The sequence below is a fragment of the Tupaia chinensis genome, unplaced genomic scaffold (genome assembly GCF_000334495.1).
Source record: "Tupaia chinensis unplaced genomic scaffold, TupChi_1.0 Scaffold138725_1, whole genome shotgun sequence".
Taxonomy (NCBI): domain Eukaryota; kingdom Metazoa; phylum Chordata; class Mammalia; order Scandentia; family Tupaiidae; genus Tupaia; species Tupaia belangeri.
The window spans coordinates 780,622-800,902 of NW_006198617.1; the positions used below are offsets into that span (position 1 = coordinate 780,622).

Sequence of the window (20,281 nt, forward strand, 5' to 3'; positions counted from 1 at the left end):
GTGCTTGATTGAGCCAATGCACAGTGTATTTTGGATGGAAAATTCATTTGTGTGTTGTGATGGGAAAAAAATTATAATAAAAATAAACTATAAAAAAAAAGAGAGAGAAGAGGATAGAGAAAGATAGCAAGTGAACAATAGAGAGGATGTTAGTGAGAAACAGATATGGTTTATAATCTGTTGATGATGACGTGTATAGTATTCTCAACTGGACTGGTCTGGGAAGTATTTCATGATGGGTGAAGTCTTTTAACAAGCAAAATGAGCAATAGTGATTGACTGTTTTAAAAAATAATAATAATAATTATTGGGAAATGCATGGAAAAGACATTGAATGATAAAGCGGGGAGATTAATGTCTCTGTATTGACCGACATGCATGGCATTCCCTTTTGAAAAAGCAATGGAAGTCAATGTAAAGTTATATGTAATCCAATGTAATATAAAGAAGATTATGATGATAAAAAAAAAAAGAAATCATGAAGGGAGTCCTTCATGCTGAAATGAAAGTACATTTTTAGTATCCAGAAGTCATAAGAAAAAATAAGGGACACTGGTAGAGGTAACTACATGGTTCATATAAAATCCAGAATGGTTGCACTTTTGGTATAATTTCTAACTCCTTTTTTAGTCCAATATAATTTAGTGGGCAAAATTCATAAAGCAGTAATTATAAACTTACAGTAACAGTCCTACGATGTTAAAAGAGGTAATCCGTAACAATATAAAAGGAAGGAACTGCGGTGTACGCAAACAGAGGTTTTTTGTAAACCATGGAAATTAAATTGGTATTACCTAAACTAGTATGTTATAAATTCAAAATATTAATTGTAATCCCCAAAACAATTGTCTAGAAAATAATTTTAAAATGTACAGAAAAGGAAAGAGGTGGGAAATCAAAATGACACACGGCAAAAAAGTAAACTATGTATACAAAAGGAGGAATTGAAGAACGGGAAGCTTATAAGACATACGAAGAACAGAGAAATAAACGCAGAAGTCTTTGTCAGTAATCACAGTAAACGCCAATGAACTAAGCTCTCCTATAAAAAGCAAAATTGGGGGCCATCAGGTGGCATAGTGATTAAGGGACTGGACTTCCACATAGCCAATTATGGTTCGAATCCTGGTCCTGGTAGCTTGGGAAAAAACCAAAACAAACGTGAGGCACACGTGTGTGCATGTGTGCCCAAAATCCCTGAAAGAGAATGAGGGAGAAGAGGTTGCAGTATGACCGTGCCCCCTGTGGGGGTGATCTCTCCCTTTCCCTCTTGTCTTTCTCTGTCTCGCTTAGGTGAGCATACATGCCCTATAGAAAAAAAAAAAAACTTAAAAAAATGAAAAAAGACCAAATTGGCAGATTGGGTTAAAAAACACTGGATTAATCTTTATGCTGTCTACAAGAGACTTACTTTAGATCAAAGGACAAAGAGGTTAAAAATAAAAAGATGAAACTAGTAAGTAAAAGCGGGGCAGCAATATTAACGTCGGACTAAACAGACTGTAAGTTAAAAACGAGTTTATAAGAGACAAAGAGCAATGCAGTTGACAGAAGGGCCACGGCAGGAAAATGTCACAATTACGAACACACGCACGTCTGAAGACAGAGTCTCAAAATAGTCGGGAAACTGACGGAAGGAGAAAGGCACTTCTAACTAACACTGAAGATCGACCCCTCACTCTCGAACACTAACAGCTGGGACACCCAGACAGGGCAGTACAGAAGTAAAGGCCCGGGGTGAGGGACAGAGGGACAGACCCCTGTGGCTGTGAGCCGCCCCGCGGTGGTGGCAACAAGAGGGACTCGGGGACCGCAGGCTCAGCGCCCTCATCATCCAGGAGCTTGGAGAAATTCATTCCAGGCTTTTGGTTCACAGAGCAGCTATTCAGGGTGAAACTCATTATTTTGTAAAAGAATTGGAAGAAGCACGTGTCTTGGAGAAATGCAAGTTCTTGGAAATGTGCAGAACGTGCTCTGTGAGACAAACGCACACCCTTCCCAAACGCGAAGAGATGATGCGAGACAACTCGAACCGAGTTCTCCTGAGGCTGCGAGCAGCTGATGAGTGGCCTGCAGACTCCAACAGGGGGACCGGGAACGAACACGATGCCTAACGGCCACCGACCAGCTGGTGAGAAGCAGCAGTGCTCCAGCCCAGGGTGTTAGGAAGGGACGACCCAGCAAGCGAGCTGAGGCGGGCAGAGCACAGAAAAGCCCAGGGAGGGATGCGCTGAGATGGACAGGGACCTGGAAGTTGCCAACCTTGAGAGAAGTTGAGCCCCAGCAATGACACACTAACGAGGGGTCCTCGACTTCCCCCAGCGCCCTCACCCTCACCCCCGTTTCCCACCAAACCATTCAGCCTCTGCTTCCAGCTTAGCAATGAATTCCGCGGCACTCTCCTATCAGAAGGACACTTCTGCCGGAGTACCGATTAAAGGTTCTAAGGAACAAGAGTACTGCGCTTGTCCAGTTTTAAGTGTCCACAAAAGGTTATGTGAGTGGGGGAAGTCAGGGGGAGACTAGATTGGGCCTCTCTCCCACTGATTAGCTCAGAGAACTTTAAGTACAGACCTCGTAGAAAGATCCTTGCATTTCTTCTTATTCAGGGTTAGGGTTAGTTTGTTCTTGTGTATAGCAGGTGCCTGTCACAGCCTCCCTGGCTGTTGTAACACTGTAGAAGGTGTTATTCCAGAGCAGTGCAGACAGCGGCTGTCCTTGGAGCAGAGAGCACAGTTAAGGGAGGTGACAGGGAACATCGCCTCTACTGTGGCAGAGTGGCTGGGCTCGCCTTGAAGTGCCGAGGGGCAAGGCGGCAGGTTTGCAGTAAGGCAACACGCTCTGTGCTTCCTTGGAAGACAGGACACCCATGTTATTTTGGTGGCCTTCCAGCATTAGTTTCAGTTTTTAAGTATGTTTTTAAAACATACTTACCAAAAAATACATTTTGACTTTAGCCTTTCCCGGAACGGGAATCTTACCCACAGTATTCACCTCATTCTGTGTCTGTCCTGCTGTGGGTAAGCTTGATAGGATAAGTAATGTCTATACATGTCTCCACTGTTTGAGCAGTCGGCAAAATCTGCCCAAGAGTCCTGTGAGCATTTCGAGATCCTGGCTCTGAGTGAGCCGGAAACGCGCTCCCACCAGGCAGATGACCCATGTCAGATGTAAAGCCTTTTCAGTATTAGCGTCTGTTCTCTTAAACAGGTGTATTATGGTGAAATACACCAATTCTGCCATCACCGTGATCTTTAAAACTGTTCTTAACAATCTAATTGAAGACCTAAGTTGTTTTTGTTTTTTAATTTGCCATGAACCAAGCAAAAGTAAATGCATTAATTTCAAAGGGTTTATGGCAAACAAATTTGAGGTATGAATAAATCTTTCAAATTTTGTATTGCTCTTCAGTAAAAATAAGGCACAAAAAAGAGAAAATATTCAATTCTCTTGTGTTATCTCAGTATTGCAACTGCAGAAGATTGGCAGTTCCCCCTTGTGTAAATGTATGGGTTACTGTCAAAGCTTCATTCTTGGCTGCCTGCCGAGAATGTGGTTAGAGCTAATAGAGGGACGAGAAGAAGAGGCCTGGACAGCTCTGTAAACTAACAGACAAATACGGACATACCACCCAACAACAGCAGCATACCATTCTCCAATGCACATAGAACATTCTCCAGGATATGCTAGGTCATAAAACAAGCCTTAATACATTTAAAATCATTAAAGTATCTTTTCTGATCACAGTGGAATGAAACTAGAAATCAATAACAGAAGGAAAACTAGAAAATCCACAAATATGTGGAAATTAAGCAACACACCTTTTTCTTTCCTTTCTTTCTTTCTTTCTTTCTTTCTTTCTTTCTTTCTTTCTTGGTTTTTCCCATAGAGTGTGTGTGCTTATTGGAGAGAGGGAAACCGGGGCCTGAATTGCAGTTGGCCACGTGGGAGTCCAGCACCTTAACCACCACACCACCTGCCGGCCCCAGCAACATGCTTTTCAACAACCAATAGGTCAAAGAAATGACAAGAGAAATTAGAAAATATCTTGAGACAAATGAGAATGAAAACACAATATTCCAAAGCTGTGGGTACAATGAAAGCAATGTTGAGAGAAATTTATGCAAATGCACACTGGGAAAAAAATGAAATGCTCAAATCATCACCTAAGGATTCTCAAACCATCACCCTGAGGAAATAAACAAACTCAAGGAGCCAGCAGGTGATGGGTTGTTAAGACACTGGATTCCATGCGGCCAACTAGGGTTTGAGTTCCAGATTCAGTGGCTTGAAAATCACACCAGGCACATGTGAGTGCATGCCCAAAATCCTAAGAGAAGAATGGAGGAGAGGAGACTACAGTGTGGCCATCTCCCCTGGAGGGTGGTTTCTCATTTTCCCTTTCTCTGTCTCTCTCCAGTGAGCACATGCACCTTATGACAAAAACCTAAAAAAAGAAAAAAGAAAAAAGAAAGTTAAAGAAAGAGAAGCTCAAACTAAACTTAAAGTTGGTAGCCAAAAGCTGACTCTTCAAAAAGATCAGCAAAATTGACAAACCTTTAGCTAATGACTAAGAAAAAGAGGGATGGCTCAAATTACTAAAATAAAAAGTAAAGTTGGGGTGGGACCAGCAGTTAGCATAATGGCTATGTCGCTGGACTCCCACGTAGTCAACCACGGTTCAAGTCCCGGACCTGGCGGCTTAAACTCACGCCGGGCACGTGTGTGTGTGTGGGCCCAAGAACCTGTGTGAAAAATGGAGGAGAAGGGATTGCAGTGTGGCCACCCCCCCTGGGGGGGGATTTCTCGCTTTCTGTCTCTATGTCTCTGTCTGTCTGCCGAGCGCATGTGCCCTATAGCAAAAACCTCTCCAAAGATAAAATAAAGTTGGGGTGATTACCACTGACTTTATAGAAATAAAAAAGATTGTAAGAGACTACTATGAACAATATACAGGAAATTGGAGAACCTAGGTAAGGGGATGGACAAATTCCTAGGAACACACTATCTAACAAAACGTATACATAAAGAAATAGAAAATAAAAACAAGCCTATACTGAGCAAGGAGATTGAATCAGTAATTAGAAACCTCCCAATAAAAATTCTAGGACCAGATGACTTTACTGGCGATTCTATCAAACATTTAGAAAAGAATTTATATTAATCCTTCTCAAACTCTCCCCCCAAAATCAGAGGATGGAATACTTCCTAACCCATTCTATGAGGTCAGCATCACACAAATACCAAACCTCAATAAAGCATATCGAGAAAATAAAATAACAGACCAATATGCCTCATGAATGTAGTTGCAAAAATTCTCAATAAAATATTAGCAGATTAAATCCAACAACATAGTAAAAGGATTATTCATCATGATCAGGTGCAATTTATTCATGGAACACAATGATGGTTCAACACTGAAAAAAAGAACGAAACCCCGAAACCTATCTGTATATTGTACCACATTAAAAGAATGCAGAGGGACCAGCAATTAGCGTAATGGCTATGTTGCTGGACTCCCACATAGTTGACTGCGGTTCGCATCCTGGACCCAGTGTCTGAAAACTCATGCCTGGCGCGTGTGCGTGCGTGCCCAAGATCCTGAGAGGAGAATGGAGGAGAAGGGATTGCGGCGTGGCTATCCCTCCCGGGGGGGGATTTCCCACTTTCTATCTCTCTGTCTCTCTGTGTCTCTCTGGCGAGTGCACGCGCCCTGTCACAAAAACCTCTCCAAAAAAAAAAAAAGAATGCAGAAAGGCCCAGCCAGTGGTGTGGTGGTTAAGGTGGCTGGATCCCACATGGCCAACTATGTTGTTTGAGTCCCAGACCTGATTGATGGTTTGAGAGATATGCCAGATACAAGGTACATGCATGCCTAAAATCCTTAGAGGAGAATGGAAGAGAAGGAATTATGGCATGTCCATCCCACCTCTTCCTGGGAGGTGCTTTCTCACTTTCTTTCTCTCTGTCTCTCTCTCTCTTTCTGTCAAGGTCACACACCCTATAGCCAATTTAAAAATATATATAGAGAGAGAGCCCAGAAAAAAACCTTTACATACATAGTCAAGTGATTTTGACAAGGTTACCAAGATGAGTCACTGGGGAAAGAAACAATCTTTTCAACAAATCATGCTGGAATATGATATCCATAAGCAAAAGGATGAATTTGGACCACATGCAAAAATTAACTCAAAATGGATCAAAGATTAAGGGCCAAAATTATAAGACTCTTAGAAGAAAACAGGGGAAAATCTTCATGCATTCAATTTGGCAGTGACACTTTGGCTATGGCACCAAAGCCATAGGTAACAAAAGCGAAAAAAATAGATAAATTGGACTTGGTCAAAATTTCAAACTTCTGTGCATCAGAGGATACTATAAGTGAGTGAAGAGACAACTCACAGAATGGGATAAAATATTTGCAAATCATGTATCTGATAAAGGATTAATATCTAGAATACAGAAAAAAAAAAAAAACACCTCAACAACAACAATAGCAAAAATAAATAAGTCAAAACTGGGCAAAAGACTTGACTCAACATTTTACCAGATAAGATACCCGAATGGTCAATAAGCACATGAAAAGATGCTCAACATCGTTAGTTGTTATGGAAATGTACATCCAAACCACAAGAGATTCCATTTCACATCACATGCTATTGTGTGAACGAACTAGACGGACTCCATTTTGTAAGGACCAAGTCACCTTGGGCCTTCCATCCTCCCTCACCCATGTACAATGACTTTACTATGCAGCTGGGCTTTATTCAGAAAAGATGAATTATTTTGAGAACCTGGGGGCAATCACATCTCCAAACCTGGTGCTATTTTTAGCTCTTTTGCTTTCCCTTTAAAAGCTCCAGCTGACTTCAAAGCGATGCAGAGTGAAGCTGTGGGTTGCTGTCCACTTGACCCTTCCTGTCTGTAAGTTACTCCTCTGTACATTCCCGCTATGTGCCCCATGGGGTTGCTTACTTTGTTTTTCAGTCTCAAAGTTCCTTCTCATTTTGGGGGCCACTGTATGTTGACCTCGTCCTCTAACCGCTATTATATGAAAAACGGGTAATGAGTGTTGGAAATGTGGAGAATGGGAATGTATACTGGAGCTGCCCCCCTGGAAGGTAATTTGACACTTCATCGCAAGCACAGAACCATCCTATGACTCAGCAATTCCACCGTAGGTGTCTATCCAAAAGAACTGAAGCAGGGATAGAAGCAGATGCTGTACACCCACATTCACAGCAGCAGTATTCGCAGTACCCAAAGTGGAAACAGCCCAGTTTTTCATCCACAGAGTAAAAAATGTGCTGAAAGTGTACAATGAAATATTCCATTATTAAAATGATGGTTCTGACACATGCTCCCACATGGATGATCCTTGAAGACATTCTAAGTGAAAGAAGTCAGATACAAAAGAGACAAATATTACATAATTTCAGTTATAGGAGGTAAATAGAATAGGTAAATTCAGAGTTAGAAAGCAGAATAGAAGTGACCAGGGCTGGCGGTGAGGGGTGGTGAGAAGTTATTGATGAATGGACACAGAATTTCTGTTTGAGAGGATCAGTAGTTAGCGTAATGGCTATGTTGTTGGACTCCCATGTAGTTGACCACGGTTCGAGTCCCGGACCCGTGGTGGCTTAAACTCACGCCTGACGCGTGTGCATGCGTGCCCAAGATCCCGAGAGGAGAATGGAGGAGAAGGGATTGTGGTGTGTCCATCCCCCCTGGGGGGTGATTTCTCGCTTTCTGTCTCTCTGTCTCTCTCTGTCTTTCTGGCGAGCACACGTGCCCTATAGCAAGAACCTCTCCAAAAAAAAAAAAAATAGAATTTCTGTTTGAGGTGATGGGAGAGTTTTGAGTATAGATAGTGGCGATTATGGATGTAGTTAATGCCACTGAATCATATACTTACAAATGGTAACTTTTGTCATATGTATTTTACTACAGAAAAAGCAAAACAGGAAGAAAGTAAAACAAAGCCTTCAACTTTATGATGCAAAATTTTCTTCTAGAACGCTCTACAGGAGGTCTTCAAAAAGTTCCTGGAAGTGTGTATTATGAAAAAACAATTCATGGGTTTCAAAATTTCTGCAGTAAACGTGTCTGTAATTTGATTTTCTGTGAACATTTCGAAGTCCCCTCATAGATGATCAGTTACGTGTGGGGCAGAAGAAGGCACGATCAGACATGTTAGAGCTTGCTAAGTTATTGGAGGATGTGTTCTTTCAAATCCAGGAATACAAAAATGTGTGCGGGGTGTGGAAGGGGACCCCTCTCAGCAGAAAGCTGAAGCTGGAACTCCTCAGCACGAGACGGATGACGTCCCCAGATGACAGCTGCTTGAGAGAGTAGAGGGTGTCCCGGCCCAGTTAGAATAACAGAGGAGACAGAAAACGACAGCTAGCAAAGATGTCTGACCAGGTGCTAAGCTGTAGCTGCCAGAGTTGGAGTAAATGACTGACATGTGCCGAGAAAGCCCAGGGGACACCAACTCCAGGAAAACTAAAGAGGTCACAGAAAGGAGGCCCCGCCATGGTGTGCTGTTCTCCAGGCTGGGACCACATGGCGGCCTGGGTTCCTTCCCCCGTCCACCCTAAAGGCCAGCACGGTGGTGTGGTCCTGTCAGCGACTCAGGGACGATGAGGCAGGAGTACCACGAGCTGGAGGCTGGCCTGGGCAACACAAGGAGACGCTGCCTCGGAAGGAGCTGAGCCGGGCGGCATGTGCCTGCGGGCCAGCTGGGAGGCCGGCCAGACCCTCTCTAAATTTTAAAAATAGTACAGGCTTCTGCCGTAGGGCGCATGTGCTTGCGGGAGAGAGACAGAGAGACAGAGACAGTGAGAGGGAAAGTGAGAAATCATTCCTCAGGGGGGATGGCCATGCTGCAATCCCTTCTCCTCCTGGGACTTGGGCACACACGCACATGCACCCGGCCTGAGTTTGAAGCCACCGAGTCCGGGACTCGAACTGTGGTCAACCATGTGGGAGTCTAGTGACGTAACCGCTACAGCCATCTGCTGGCCCTTCTAAAATATTTTTTTTTTTAAAAAGGGAAGAAAGGTAATCATAGTCATATATGACTCCACCATGAACAATATTTGTGTCGTCCTAACGATGTGAACAACCGTCAGTGAGACCCACTGTCCTCCCGATATACAAGGGTGCTGCTGCTTCCTGCACAGAGCCAGCGTGGGCCTTTGTCGTGGCACTGAGCACAGTGATGCGGGCCGGCCTTCTGAGCTCCACCCTCACTGATACTCCACTTCTCACAGCGTGGAGAGCTGTGCTGGCCACGGCCCAGGCGTGGGCAGAAGAGGGCGAAAGGATTGTTAACGGGCCAATTCCTCCTACAAGGGTCTGAAAGAGGTTTGTGTCCAGGAGAAAAGGGGCAGGGCTGGGTAAAAGAATGGATTCCTTGTTCTTCCTCTTTCCAATTTTGCTAGGAAAATTTGTAGAAGTGACTTGAACAGAAAGGAGTGGACATGCCCCATAGACAGAGGGATACCTCATCCAATCTTTCAAGCAGACCTGATTGTGAACTTTGGCTGGGAGCTCTGAGCTGGGCTGTAATGGATGGGGTGGGGGGTCAGGTGGGGGAGGAAGGCTCCATCCTGCAGAGATGGGTGTGTGCCCCTGCGTGAGGCTGCCTGGACCCAACGACATGCATGAGGACAGGCCACGGTCTTCAACCTCATCTTTATTAAGGAAGAAGAGAAAAAGATGTTTTTAAATTTCTGTTAGCTCTACAAGATTTCAAAAAGCTTGCAGAAAATGCATTTAAAGTACAAGTTTATTTGGGTGCAAAAATATCCGAAATCTATGCATAGTTTTTTCATACTACGCCTTTTCCTTGAACTTTTTTTTTGTTTTTAATTTGCTATAGGATGTGTGTACTTGCTGGAGAGAGAGAGAGAGAGAGAGCGAGAGGGAAAGCAACCTCCCAGAGGGGATGGCCACACCACAATCTCTTCTCCATTCTTCTCTTAGGAGTTTGAGCATGCAGGCTGACAGGTGTGGGACTCGAACTGTGCAGTGGGCCATGTGAGATCCAGCTGCTTTAACCCCCACATCACCGGCCGGCCCCAAACTTGTCTTAGATAAAGTATTCAGGAAGAAATCTAACACAAGAAGTGCAAGAATTGTACGTCAAACACTGTGAACACTGTTGAAAGAAACTGAAGATTTAAATCAATGGAAAATGTCTCCATTCTTTTTATTTTTTTTTTTTTGAGAGAGGTTTTTGCTATAGGGCGCATGCACTCACCAGAAAGATAGAGAGAGACAGAGAGATATAAAGCAAGAAATCCCCCCCGCCGGGGGGATGGCCACGCTGCAATTCCTTCTCCTCCATTCTCCTCTTGGGATCTTGGGCACTTATGCACATGCACCCGGTGTGAGTTTAAGCCTCTGGATCCAGGACTCGAACCATGGTCGACTACATGGGAGTTCAATGACATAGCCATTACGCTAACTGCTGGTCTCAAAAATGTCTCCATTCTTGGATTGAAAGACTTAATCTTGTTAAGATGGCAATGTTTACCAAATTATTCTACAGATTCAATGCAATCCCAATCAGAATCTCAGCTGATTTTTTGCAGAACTGGATCGGCCACCCTAGGATTCATAGAGAAATGTAAGAGACAGAAGAGCCAAAAATTCTCAAAAAAGAAGAACAAAGTTGAGGGACTCACACTTCCCAATTCAAAACTTACTACAATGCTACAGTAACCAAGACAGTTTCATAATGACATAAAGATAGACAAAGATCAGTAGAAAAAGTATAGACAAAGTAGACAAGGATAGAGTAGAATTGAGTATTCAAAAATAAAGCCTAACTTTTGTGGTCAATTATTTTTTTTTTTTTTTTTTTTTTTTTTTAGAGATTTTCACCGTAGGGCGCGTGCGCTCGCCAGACAGACAGACAGAGAGAGACATAGAGACAGAAAGCGAGAAATCACCCCCCAGGGGGGATGGTCACGCCGCAATCCCTTCTCCTCCATTCTCCTCTCGGGATCTTGGGCACGCACGCACACGCGCCTGGCGTGAGTTTTAAGCCACCAGGTCCAGGACACGAACCACGGTCGACTACGTGGGAGTCCAGCGACATAGCCATTACGCTAACTGCTGGTTCCCGTCAATTAATTTTTTTAACATAATTTTATTCTCATCCTTTTAAAAATTTCTAGGGGGTGTGTCCACTGCTGGAGAGACAGAAAGAGAGAGAAAGAGAGGGAGAGAGCACCCCCTAGTGGGGCGTGGTCACACCACAATCCCTGCTCCTCCGTTTCTCCAACCTTTGGGATTTGGGACATGAGTGCAGAAGCACCTGGCGTATTCTTCAAGACTCTGGGGCCGGAATTTGAACTGTGGTCTCCCACATGGGATTTTGGCTCCCTTAACCACTAGGTTATGGGGTTGGCTCAATGGTTGATTGCTTTTCAACAAGGGTACCAAGGCAATTCAATGGCAGAGATAATAGGGTTTTCAAAAAACAGTGGTGGGGACAACTGTCTGTCCACATATTAAAAAATGAATGTGGAGGGACCAGCAGTTAGCGTAATGGCTATGTCACTGGACTCCCACGTAGTCGACCGCGGTTCCAGTCCTGGACCTGGTGGCTTAAACTCACACCGGGCGCGTGTGCGTGCGTGCCCAAGATCCCGAGAGGAGAATGGAGGAGAAGGGATTGCGGCGTGACCATCCCCCCTAGGGGGTGATTTCTCGCTTTCTGTCTCTCTGTCTGTCTGGTGAGTGCACGCGCCCTATAGCGAAAACCTCTCCAAAAAAAAAAAAATGAATGTGGACCGCTACCTCACACCATATACAACATCTGTCTACTCCATGTGGATCATATACTAAATGCAAGAACTAAAATGATAAAACTCTTAGGAGAAAACATGATGATACCGCTTCCTGATCTGAAGTTAGGCAATAACACCAAACACACATGTGATAAAAGACAAGATCAGTCAACTGGATGTCACCCAACTTTAAAACCTTCACGTTCCAACGAATACCATCAAAAAGTAGAACGACAATCCACAGACTTGGAGGAAGTATTTGCAAATAATATACCTGACAAGGAGCTGTATCCAGACTATAAGAAGAGCACTTATAACCAAATAATCATACACCTGACGAGGAGCTGCACCCAGACTGTAAGAAGAGCACTTATAACCAAATAATAAAAAGACAAATGACCCACGCTAAAAATGACCCAAAGATGTAAAGAGATATTTTTCCAAAGAAGACATGTGCATGACCAACAGGCTCGTGGACAGAAGGCTTGGCTCTGCATGTCACGAGGGGAATGAGAACCCAGCCCACGCCGAGCTACCACTGCCCCTCTCTACCACACCGTCAGGAGGAAGGCGACGTGGCTGGGCCCTCGCATAGTCAACAGGATTATAAAATGGTGCAGTCGCTCTGGAGAACAGTTCAGCAATTCCTCACAATGTTAGACTTGCCGTATGACCTAGCAGTCCTACTCCTAGGTATCTTATCTACCCAAGAGAAATGAAAACCCACCTACCAAAACTTACCATAATGGTCACAGAAGCATTATCAACAATAGCCAAAGGGTAGAAATACCCCAATGTGGATTTCCTGATGAACGGAAGAACACAATGCCTGAGGTCCATTAACGTGAGTGAAGTATAATCCATGGTACAACAGGATGGTCCTTGAAAACATTACATTATAGGCTGGCAGGTAGTGTGATGGTTAAGGCACTGGACTCCCACATGGCCAACTGTGGTTCGAGTCCCAGACCTGGTGCCTTATTTTCTCATTTTCTCTCTCTTTTTGTTTCTCTCTGGTCAAATGAAAAGTAAATAAATAGGGACCAGCATATGGCGTAATAGTTATGTTGCTGAACTTCCACGTAGTTGATGGTGGTTTGAGTCTCGGACCTGGCGGTTTAACACTCAGGCCAGGGGTGTGTGTGTGTGTGTGTGTGTGTGTGTGTGTGTGTACATGCCCAAAATCCTGAAAGTGCAATGGAGGAGAAGGGGTTGCAGTGTGACCATCCCCCCTTGGGGATGATTTCTCACTTTTTATCTCTCTGTCTCTCTGGCAAGTACAAGACCCCTATAGCAAACAAAACAAACATGCACACACACACACACAACACTCTCTGTCAAATAAAGAAATAAATAATAAGTAATTCTTTCAAAATAGAACATTAAGCTAAGTGAAAGAAGCCGGCCGCACACGCAGCACAGTGATCCGTGTGCATAAAATGCCCCAGCAGGCAAACCTACAGAGACAGAAAGTAGAGGAGGTCCCCGAGAGCTGGGAGTCGGGAGGGAGGAATGAAGAGTGACAAGGTTTCTTTCTAGGGTGATGAAAATGCTCTAAAATTAGATTGCGGTGATGGTTGCACAACTCTGTAAACACACTAAAAAAAAGACAGAGACTGGAACACTTTAAAGGATGAGCCCAGTGACGTGTAAATTGCGTCTCAGTAATGCTGAGAGGCAGGAGCTGGGCAGCTGGGTAAAAGGCGAGAAGGAAGATTTTCTACTATACATCTTTTCATACTTCCTAGGTTGCAGAACCACGCGACTATCCTCTTTAATAGTGAATTTGAAGGGCCAGGTCCACGGCCCAGTGGTTAGGGGAGCAGGATGCGCATGGCCGACTGCAGTTTAAATCCCAACCGCAGCAGCTTGAGAAACACGCCGGGCACACGTACATGCATGCCCCAGTCCTGACAAGATGGAGGGGCGGAGGAGAAGGGCTTGCAGCACGGCCGTGCCCACTAGGGAGGGCTTTCTCCCTGTGTCTTTCTGGTAAATGTACGTGCCCTCTGGCAACTTAAAAAAAATAAAAAACAAAAATGCCAATTAAAAAAAATCAGACCTGGTGCCTTATTTTCTCATTTTCTCTCTCTTTTTGTTTCTCTCTGGTCAAATGAAAAGTAAATAAATAGGGACCAGCATATGGCGTAATAGTTATGTTGCTGAACTTCCACGTAGTTGATGGTGGTTTGAGTCTCGGACCTGGCGGTTTAACACTCAGGCCAGGGGTGTGTGTGTGTGTGTGTGTGTGTGTGTGTGTGTGTACATGCCCAAAATCCTGAAAGTGCAATGGAGGAGAAGGGGTTGCAGTGTGACCATCCCCCCTTGGGGATGATTTCTCACTTTTTATCTCTCTGTCTCTCTGGCAAGTACAAGACCCCTATAGCAAACAAAACAAACATGCACACACACACACACAACACTCTCTGTCAAATAAAGAAATAAATAATAAGTAATTCTTTCAAAATAGAACATTAAGCTAAGTGAAAGAAGCCGGCCGCACACGCAGCACAGTGATCCGTGTGCATAAAATGCCCCAGCAGGCAAACCTACAGAGACAGAAAGTAGAGGAGGTCCCCGAGAGCTGGGAGTCGGGAGGGAGGAATGAAGAGTGACAAGGTTTCTTTCTAGGGTGATGAAAATGCTCTAAAATTAGATTGCGGTGATGGTTGCACAACTCTGTAAACACACTAAAAAAAAGACAGAGACTGGAACACTTTAAAGGATGAGCCCAGTGACGTGTAAATTGCGTCTCAGTAATGCTGAGAGGCAGGAGCTGGGCAGCTGGGTAAAAGGCGAGAAGGAAGATTTTCTACTATACATCTTTTCATACTTCCTAGGTTGCAGAACCACGCGACTATCCTCTTTAATAGTGAATTTGAAGGGCCAGGTCCACGGCCCAGTGGTTAGGGGAGCAGGATGCGCATGGCCGACTGCAGTTTAAATCCCAACCGCAGCAGCTTGAGAAACACGCCGGGCACACGTACATGCATGCCCCAGTCCTGACAAGATGGAGGGGCGGAGGAGAAGGGCTTGCAGCACGGCCGTGCCCACTAGGGAGGGCTTTCTCCCTGTGTCTTTCTGGTAAATGTACGTGCCCTCTGGCAACTTAAAAAAAATAAAAAACAAAAATGCCAATTAAAAAAAATCAAAGGATCAAACAAAATTAAAAAGAGACCCCCCCCCCCTTATTCTCCCTCCATTGGTGAGGGAGTGGGGCCTGGCCACACTGCAAAGAGCCAGGGAGTGGACAGTGGGTTCGATGGGACGAGGGCAGCCTGCAAGAGACTCCAAGACCCACACATGGCCTGGAAGCCGCCAAAGCCATTGGTCCTGGTGGGGAGACAGTGCCCAACTAACAGATGGCAGATTCCGGGGGGTCAGAGGGTGCTGTCCTTGCTCCTCCTCCTCCACCCTACTGGACCTCCAAAAATTCCAGAACCACCCCCGCCCCTGAGAGGGGCAGGAAACCCCTAAGACTGACAGCAGCCAGGCAGAACAGAAGCTTGACAGGGAAGTGGAAGGAAGGAAGAGCCCCTCTCGGGCTCCGAGGCTACACACACCCCTGGCCGCAGCAGGACTCAGATGCAGGATGGAGACATGCCCTGAACCCTGAGGCCAGAGGGGGCCGAGGTGGCTGGTTCCTGGAGCCCTGGGCACGTGCTCCCTCACATGCTCATCCTGTTTGCAGGTGCTCTGCCGAGAGAGACCTCTGTGGTCAAAGCAGTTTGAAAACACTGGGTTAAAGAAAGTCAACACATTTTTTTTTTAGGCCTTCTCAGAGCTTGGGCTTGTGACCCCAAGAGGAGGTCCGGCAGGTTCAAAGCACTTCCATGTCTTTGAGGCACAATTGGTGGAACGGAGGAGGGAGGGCTCACCCAAGCTCAGAGCGAGGCTGTGGACAACAGGGGCTAGAACCTCTGACTCCCGCGGGCCGCGGCCCACTGTGCGGCTCCTGTCTGGCAGTTTCAGCCCGTGTCAAGGAGGCCTCAGGCCCCAGCTTGTGCAGAGCTCAGAAACTTGATGTGTTTGAGCCCTGGGCTGGTGAGATGTCTGGGGACATGGTCGCTGGACACAGAGGCGAGGGAATGGCGGGAGAGACTCTGGAGGAGCAGACAGCCCCTCCCTGTCCACCCTGCCGGGTCCCCTCAGCTTGGGAGAGACGGAGCCCTTTCATCAGCTCCAGCCCCAAGGCTCCCAGGTAACTTGTCCCTTGGAGCGGGGTAAATGGCCCAGCATCTTCAACAAATAAACAGCCCCAGGAAAACAAAGACAGGCTGGAGCCAGCAGTTCAATGTCATACCCAAGCACCAGTGAGGGCCCTGCTGGGCGGCGATGAGAAGCAGCCACTGAAGACGGGACCAGCTAGGGCGGTCGGAACAGGACTAGCTCTGGGATGGCACCCAGGGACTGTGCTTCGCAGACTAGTTTCTGGTTTTCTTAGAGATTTTGTCTTTAAGATATAAATTATAAAGTAGCTCCAAATGGAACTGTGGGGTGTTTGAGTTCAGCTCTAAAATGGAGGGGAGAGAAATGGGGGTATGGCGGGGGGGGTTAAAAGGAGTTCCCCCCTCCAGCTCCTGCCCCTCCTGGGAGGCCCCACCCCAAGAACCCGAACTCCGGGCTCCCACGTGCAGAGGCTGGGGGAGGCCAGGACTGCCGGGCTCACAGTTCTGCTGTCCGGCCACTGAGCCACTGGAACGCCCCAAGCCCGCCGACCCACACAGGCGCCCGGCCCATTCCCTGCCCCTTCCCAATGCCCTGCTACTCACACGGCTCCGCCCGTCCCGCCCGGCTCCGGCCGCCCGGCCTGCTCCGGCCCAGACCACTCATTACTCAGGACTTTATTAATAGCCTGCATTTGATTAGAGCCTGCGCCGCGTTTCCTGGGTTTTCCCCTCCACCTGTAGGATGTAAATCAGCCACACCTCCTCCACCCGCGCCTGCGCGCTCGCTGGTCTGAGGGACCAAGGAGTCCCCTGGGCGCCACCATCCTGTGCACCGGGCAGGGAGGCCTGGCCTCGACCTGGGCACCAACTCCGGTGTGGCTCAGGCTCTTCTGCACCTGGCACTGGCCCACCTCTTGGGCCTGACCTTCGGCCCACAGGCATGCACCCCAGGCCAGGCCAGGCCCCAGGCGCTCACTCGTGGCCCTCCAGCGTGGCTCAGGCCCTGTCCTCTTCCCTAGCAACCTTAGCCCTTTTCATTGCCTGGTCAGCTCCTCCTGTTCTTTCTTCAAAGCTCCATCGGTGTCACCTCCTCCTGGAAGCCATCCTGACTGTGTCAGAAGCCCATATGCTTCTCTGTGTTCCTCCTGTCCTGACACCTTTCAATGTGCAGAGAGGGAGAATTGGAGACCCTGGCGGCCTGGGTTTGAGTCTCGGCTCTGCCACATGCCGGATTCTCTGTGCCTCCATGTCCCCGTCTGTAAAATGAGTGAAGAGCACTCCCTGGCTCCCAGGTCGTTCTGAGAACAACCGAGTTAACACGCAGTTCCGTTCTTAGGGGACGTTCTCCATCAACACTAGACAGGATGGACAGGCTATCTCGTTACGCTGCTCTGTGAAAGCTCTGGGGGACAGGGAACCAGCAACTGCCAGAGCTGGAGTGAGAGAAATGAAAAGAGGTGACGAAAGCCCAAGGGCATCAGGAAGGGAGCTTTGAAGGGTGACAAGGAGCAGAAGGCTGCAGAAGAGAGGAGGCAGTCCGGGCTGGGGCGGGAGGGCAGGGGCAGGCGGGGAGATGCCCGAGGTGGGTGAGCACACGCCGCATCTCCACAGTGGCCAGACGCGTTAGATGGTGTCACCTCCAGTTGGGGCAAGAGCGGACCAGGATGGGGTGATGGTCCCAGGGTACGTTAGCCTTGTTTGTAATGTTTCCATTTTACAGATTTTCGTTGCTTGTGTCAGTGAAAAGTCCCACAGCCACAGCGGGGCTCTGGCAGGTGGGTTTTTGAAGGAGAGGCCATAAACAGAGCCCACTGCCCATGAAAACGGGGCGAACCCAGGGTGACGGCGGGGGGGGGCTCCCTGCCTCCGTCTGCGCACTCCTGAGCTGGGGCTCTCACCACTCATGGCTCCGGGGGATGGCACTGACTCCTAGAAAGCCGGATCCTGTCCACGGATTGGTGGGGTCTGTCACACCTCACTGCTGACAGCTGGCTAATATGGTTTTGCTCAAATGGGGCTTACAGATCTTTATTTGCTTTCTATTTACCTTCATTAGAAGTGTAATTTACATGCAGCAAAATGCGCATATTGCAAAGGAGAAGTTCCGCGAATGCTGATGTATGTATACCCGGGCAGCTGTGACCGGGTCAGGACAGGACACCTGCTCCCTCATGCCGCCCCCAGACAATACACCCGACCTTCTCGGAGAGACCTGTCTCCCTGCCTCTGTCTGCGCACTCCTGAGCTGGGGCTCTCACCACTCATGGCTCCGGGGGATGGCACTGACTCCTAGAAAGCCGGATCCTGTCCACGGATTGGTGGGGTCTGTCACACCTCACTGCTGACAGCTGGCTAATATGGTTTTGCTCAAATGGGGCTTACAGATCTTTATTTGCTTTCTATTTACCTTCATTAGAAGTGTAATTTACATGCAGCAAAATGCGCATATTGCAAAGGAGAAGTTCCGCGAATGCTGATGTATGTATACCCGGGCAGCTGTGACCGGGTCAGGACAGGACACCTGCTCCCTCATGCCGCCCCCAGACAATACACCCGACCTTCTCGGAGAGACCTGTCACCACAGATTTGCTTTGCCCATTCCTGAGTTTTACAAATGGGAACATATGGGGGCCAGACATGGTGCAGTGGCAATGCAGCTGGACCCACTTAAGAAAGGTCCTGGGTTCAGGTCCCACGACCTCTCGGTGCACTGTGGGGGTGCATATCCATGAGCCTGACTGACTGAGACTGGGGTGCATGAGGGCCACGTTGGGGATCCTCTCTCTTCCAACCTCCTGCGAAATAAATAAATAGGCACATTTATTTAAATGGGAACATACAAGTGGCATCACCCCCATCTTTCTTCTGGCTTTTTCCCACTTGATATTACACCTTATTAAGCCAGACAGAACAAAGCATGTGACTTTGGGTGGGCGGGGGGACTCACCTAGTCTCCCAGGGCCTCATTTTCTCCTGACCTGTCAAATGGAAGAAAATCAGGCTCCAACCACACAGAGGGAAGCACCGCGACCCAGTTCCACGCTGACTCGAGGTATGATTATTACTGTCGTCATCGGGTGTGCTCAGATCTCAGGACCCATGCGAATAGACTCCCCGTCTCACTGGGCTCCCGCAGAGCAGGTGCTGGAGGTTTCTGAACCTCATCCTAAACCTCCTAAACCTCATTCTGAAACTGGCCTTTCTGGGCTGCCTCCCAGGGGGATGCAGGATGCTAATTTTAAGCCACACAGTCGAGGTGCTGGGAGAGTTTTGGTACCTAAAGATACCACGTACGCCTCCAGGTTTTGGTGCTGGTTCATTGACACACGTACAATTGAACAGTTAAAATGTACACATGTGGTAAAGACAAGTCTCAGATGGCATGAAGAGAATACAACGAGCAGTAGATTCTCTCCCACCCGGGCACCTGGGACGTGCTGCCCCCCTGCTCAGAGACAGCAGGTTCCAGCGAGTCTCGTGCACGCAGCCAAATCCAGGCACTTCACACACACTCGTCACTCAAAGGTGTACTTCCTCTCCGCCCCCCGCCCCCACCGCATCTTTCCTCACTCAGTCGCAGTGTGCAACTTCGTTCACTTAATATATCCTGCTAATCGGTCCTGATCTTTGTAAAGGTTATTCGATCTCTTTCATGAGAGTGAAATGTAAGTGCTCTCTACAGGTCTCGTGTCGCAGTCAGCCCTCACCACCCCCACCGGCCTTTCAGCCAGGCTCATGGGCATGTCCACGGGGCAGGGAGGGACACCATGACCTTCCATATGGATCCAGCTTCCTCTGAGCCACGTTACTGCTGATCTACTGAGCCAGCCCCATCTTTCTAAGTGAACTCTTAGAATGTCCACCATGGGGGCCAGCAGATGGTATAGTGGTTATGTTGCCAGACTCCCACATGACCTGGTGGATTGAAACTCAAGCTGGGTGCATCTGCATGCATGCTCAAGATCCCAGGAGGAGAATGGAGGAGAAGGGATTGTGGTGTGACTATCCCCCTTGGCGGAGGGGTGGGGTGATTTCTCATTTTCCCTCCCTGTCTCTGTCTCTCTCTCTGGCGAGCATATGTGCCCTTGCTGAGACCTGCTCCAGCCAGGGTAGGTTGAGACTCGACAGAAAGGCGACGCAGGCAAGAAGAAATTCAGGCAGAGACCTCTATGCTATTTAGCATGTTCTCAGCCGACTACAGTCAGAGCAAGCTCAAGACTGCAGCGTCAGTGGCTAGGAGACATACGTATTTATTGAGGGATGTTTACAGGAGTAGGAGGGGTGAGGGGAAGTAAAAGATTTTACTCT

General features: G+C 47.4%; 1 protein-coding gene across 1 annotated transcript in view; it reads right to left on the reverse strand.

The window, feature by feature from the left end:
- TNFRSF13B (TNF receptor superfamily member 13B) overlaps positions 1-16,686 on the reverse strand; it is a 43,198-nt gene extending 26,512 nt beyond the window's left edge. The window contains exon 1 of the mRNA XM_006161633.3: positions 16,577-16,686. Coding sequence (XP_006161695.1) covers positions 16,577-16,637 — 61 coding nt within the window. The 5' untranslated portion in view covers positions 16,638-16,686. The remainder of the gene's footprint in view (positions 1-16,576) is intronic.
- Between the last annotated feature and the right edge of the window lie 3,595 nt (positions 16,687-20,281).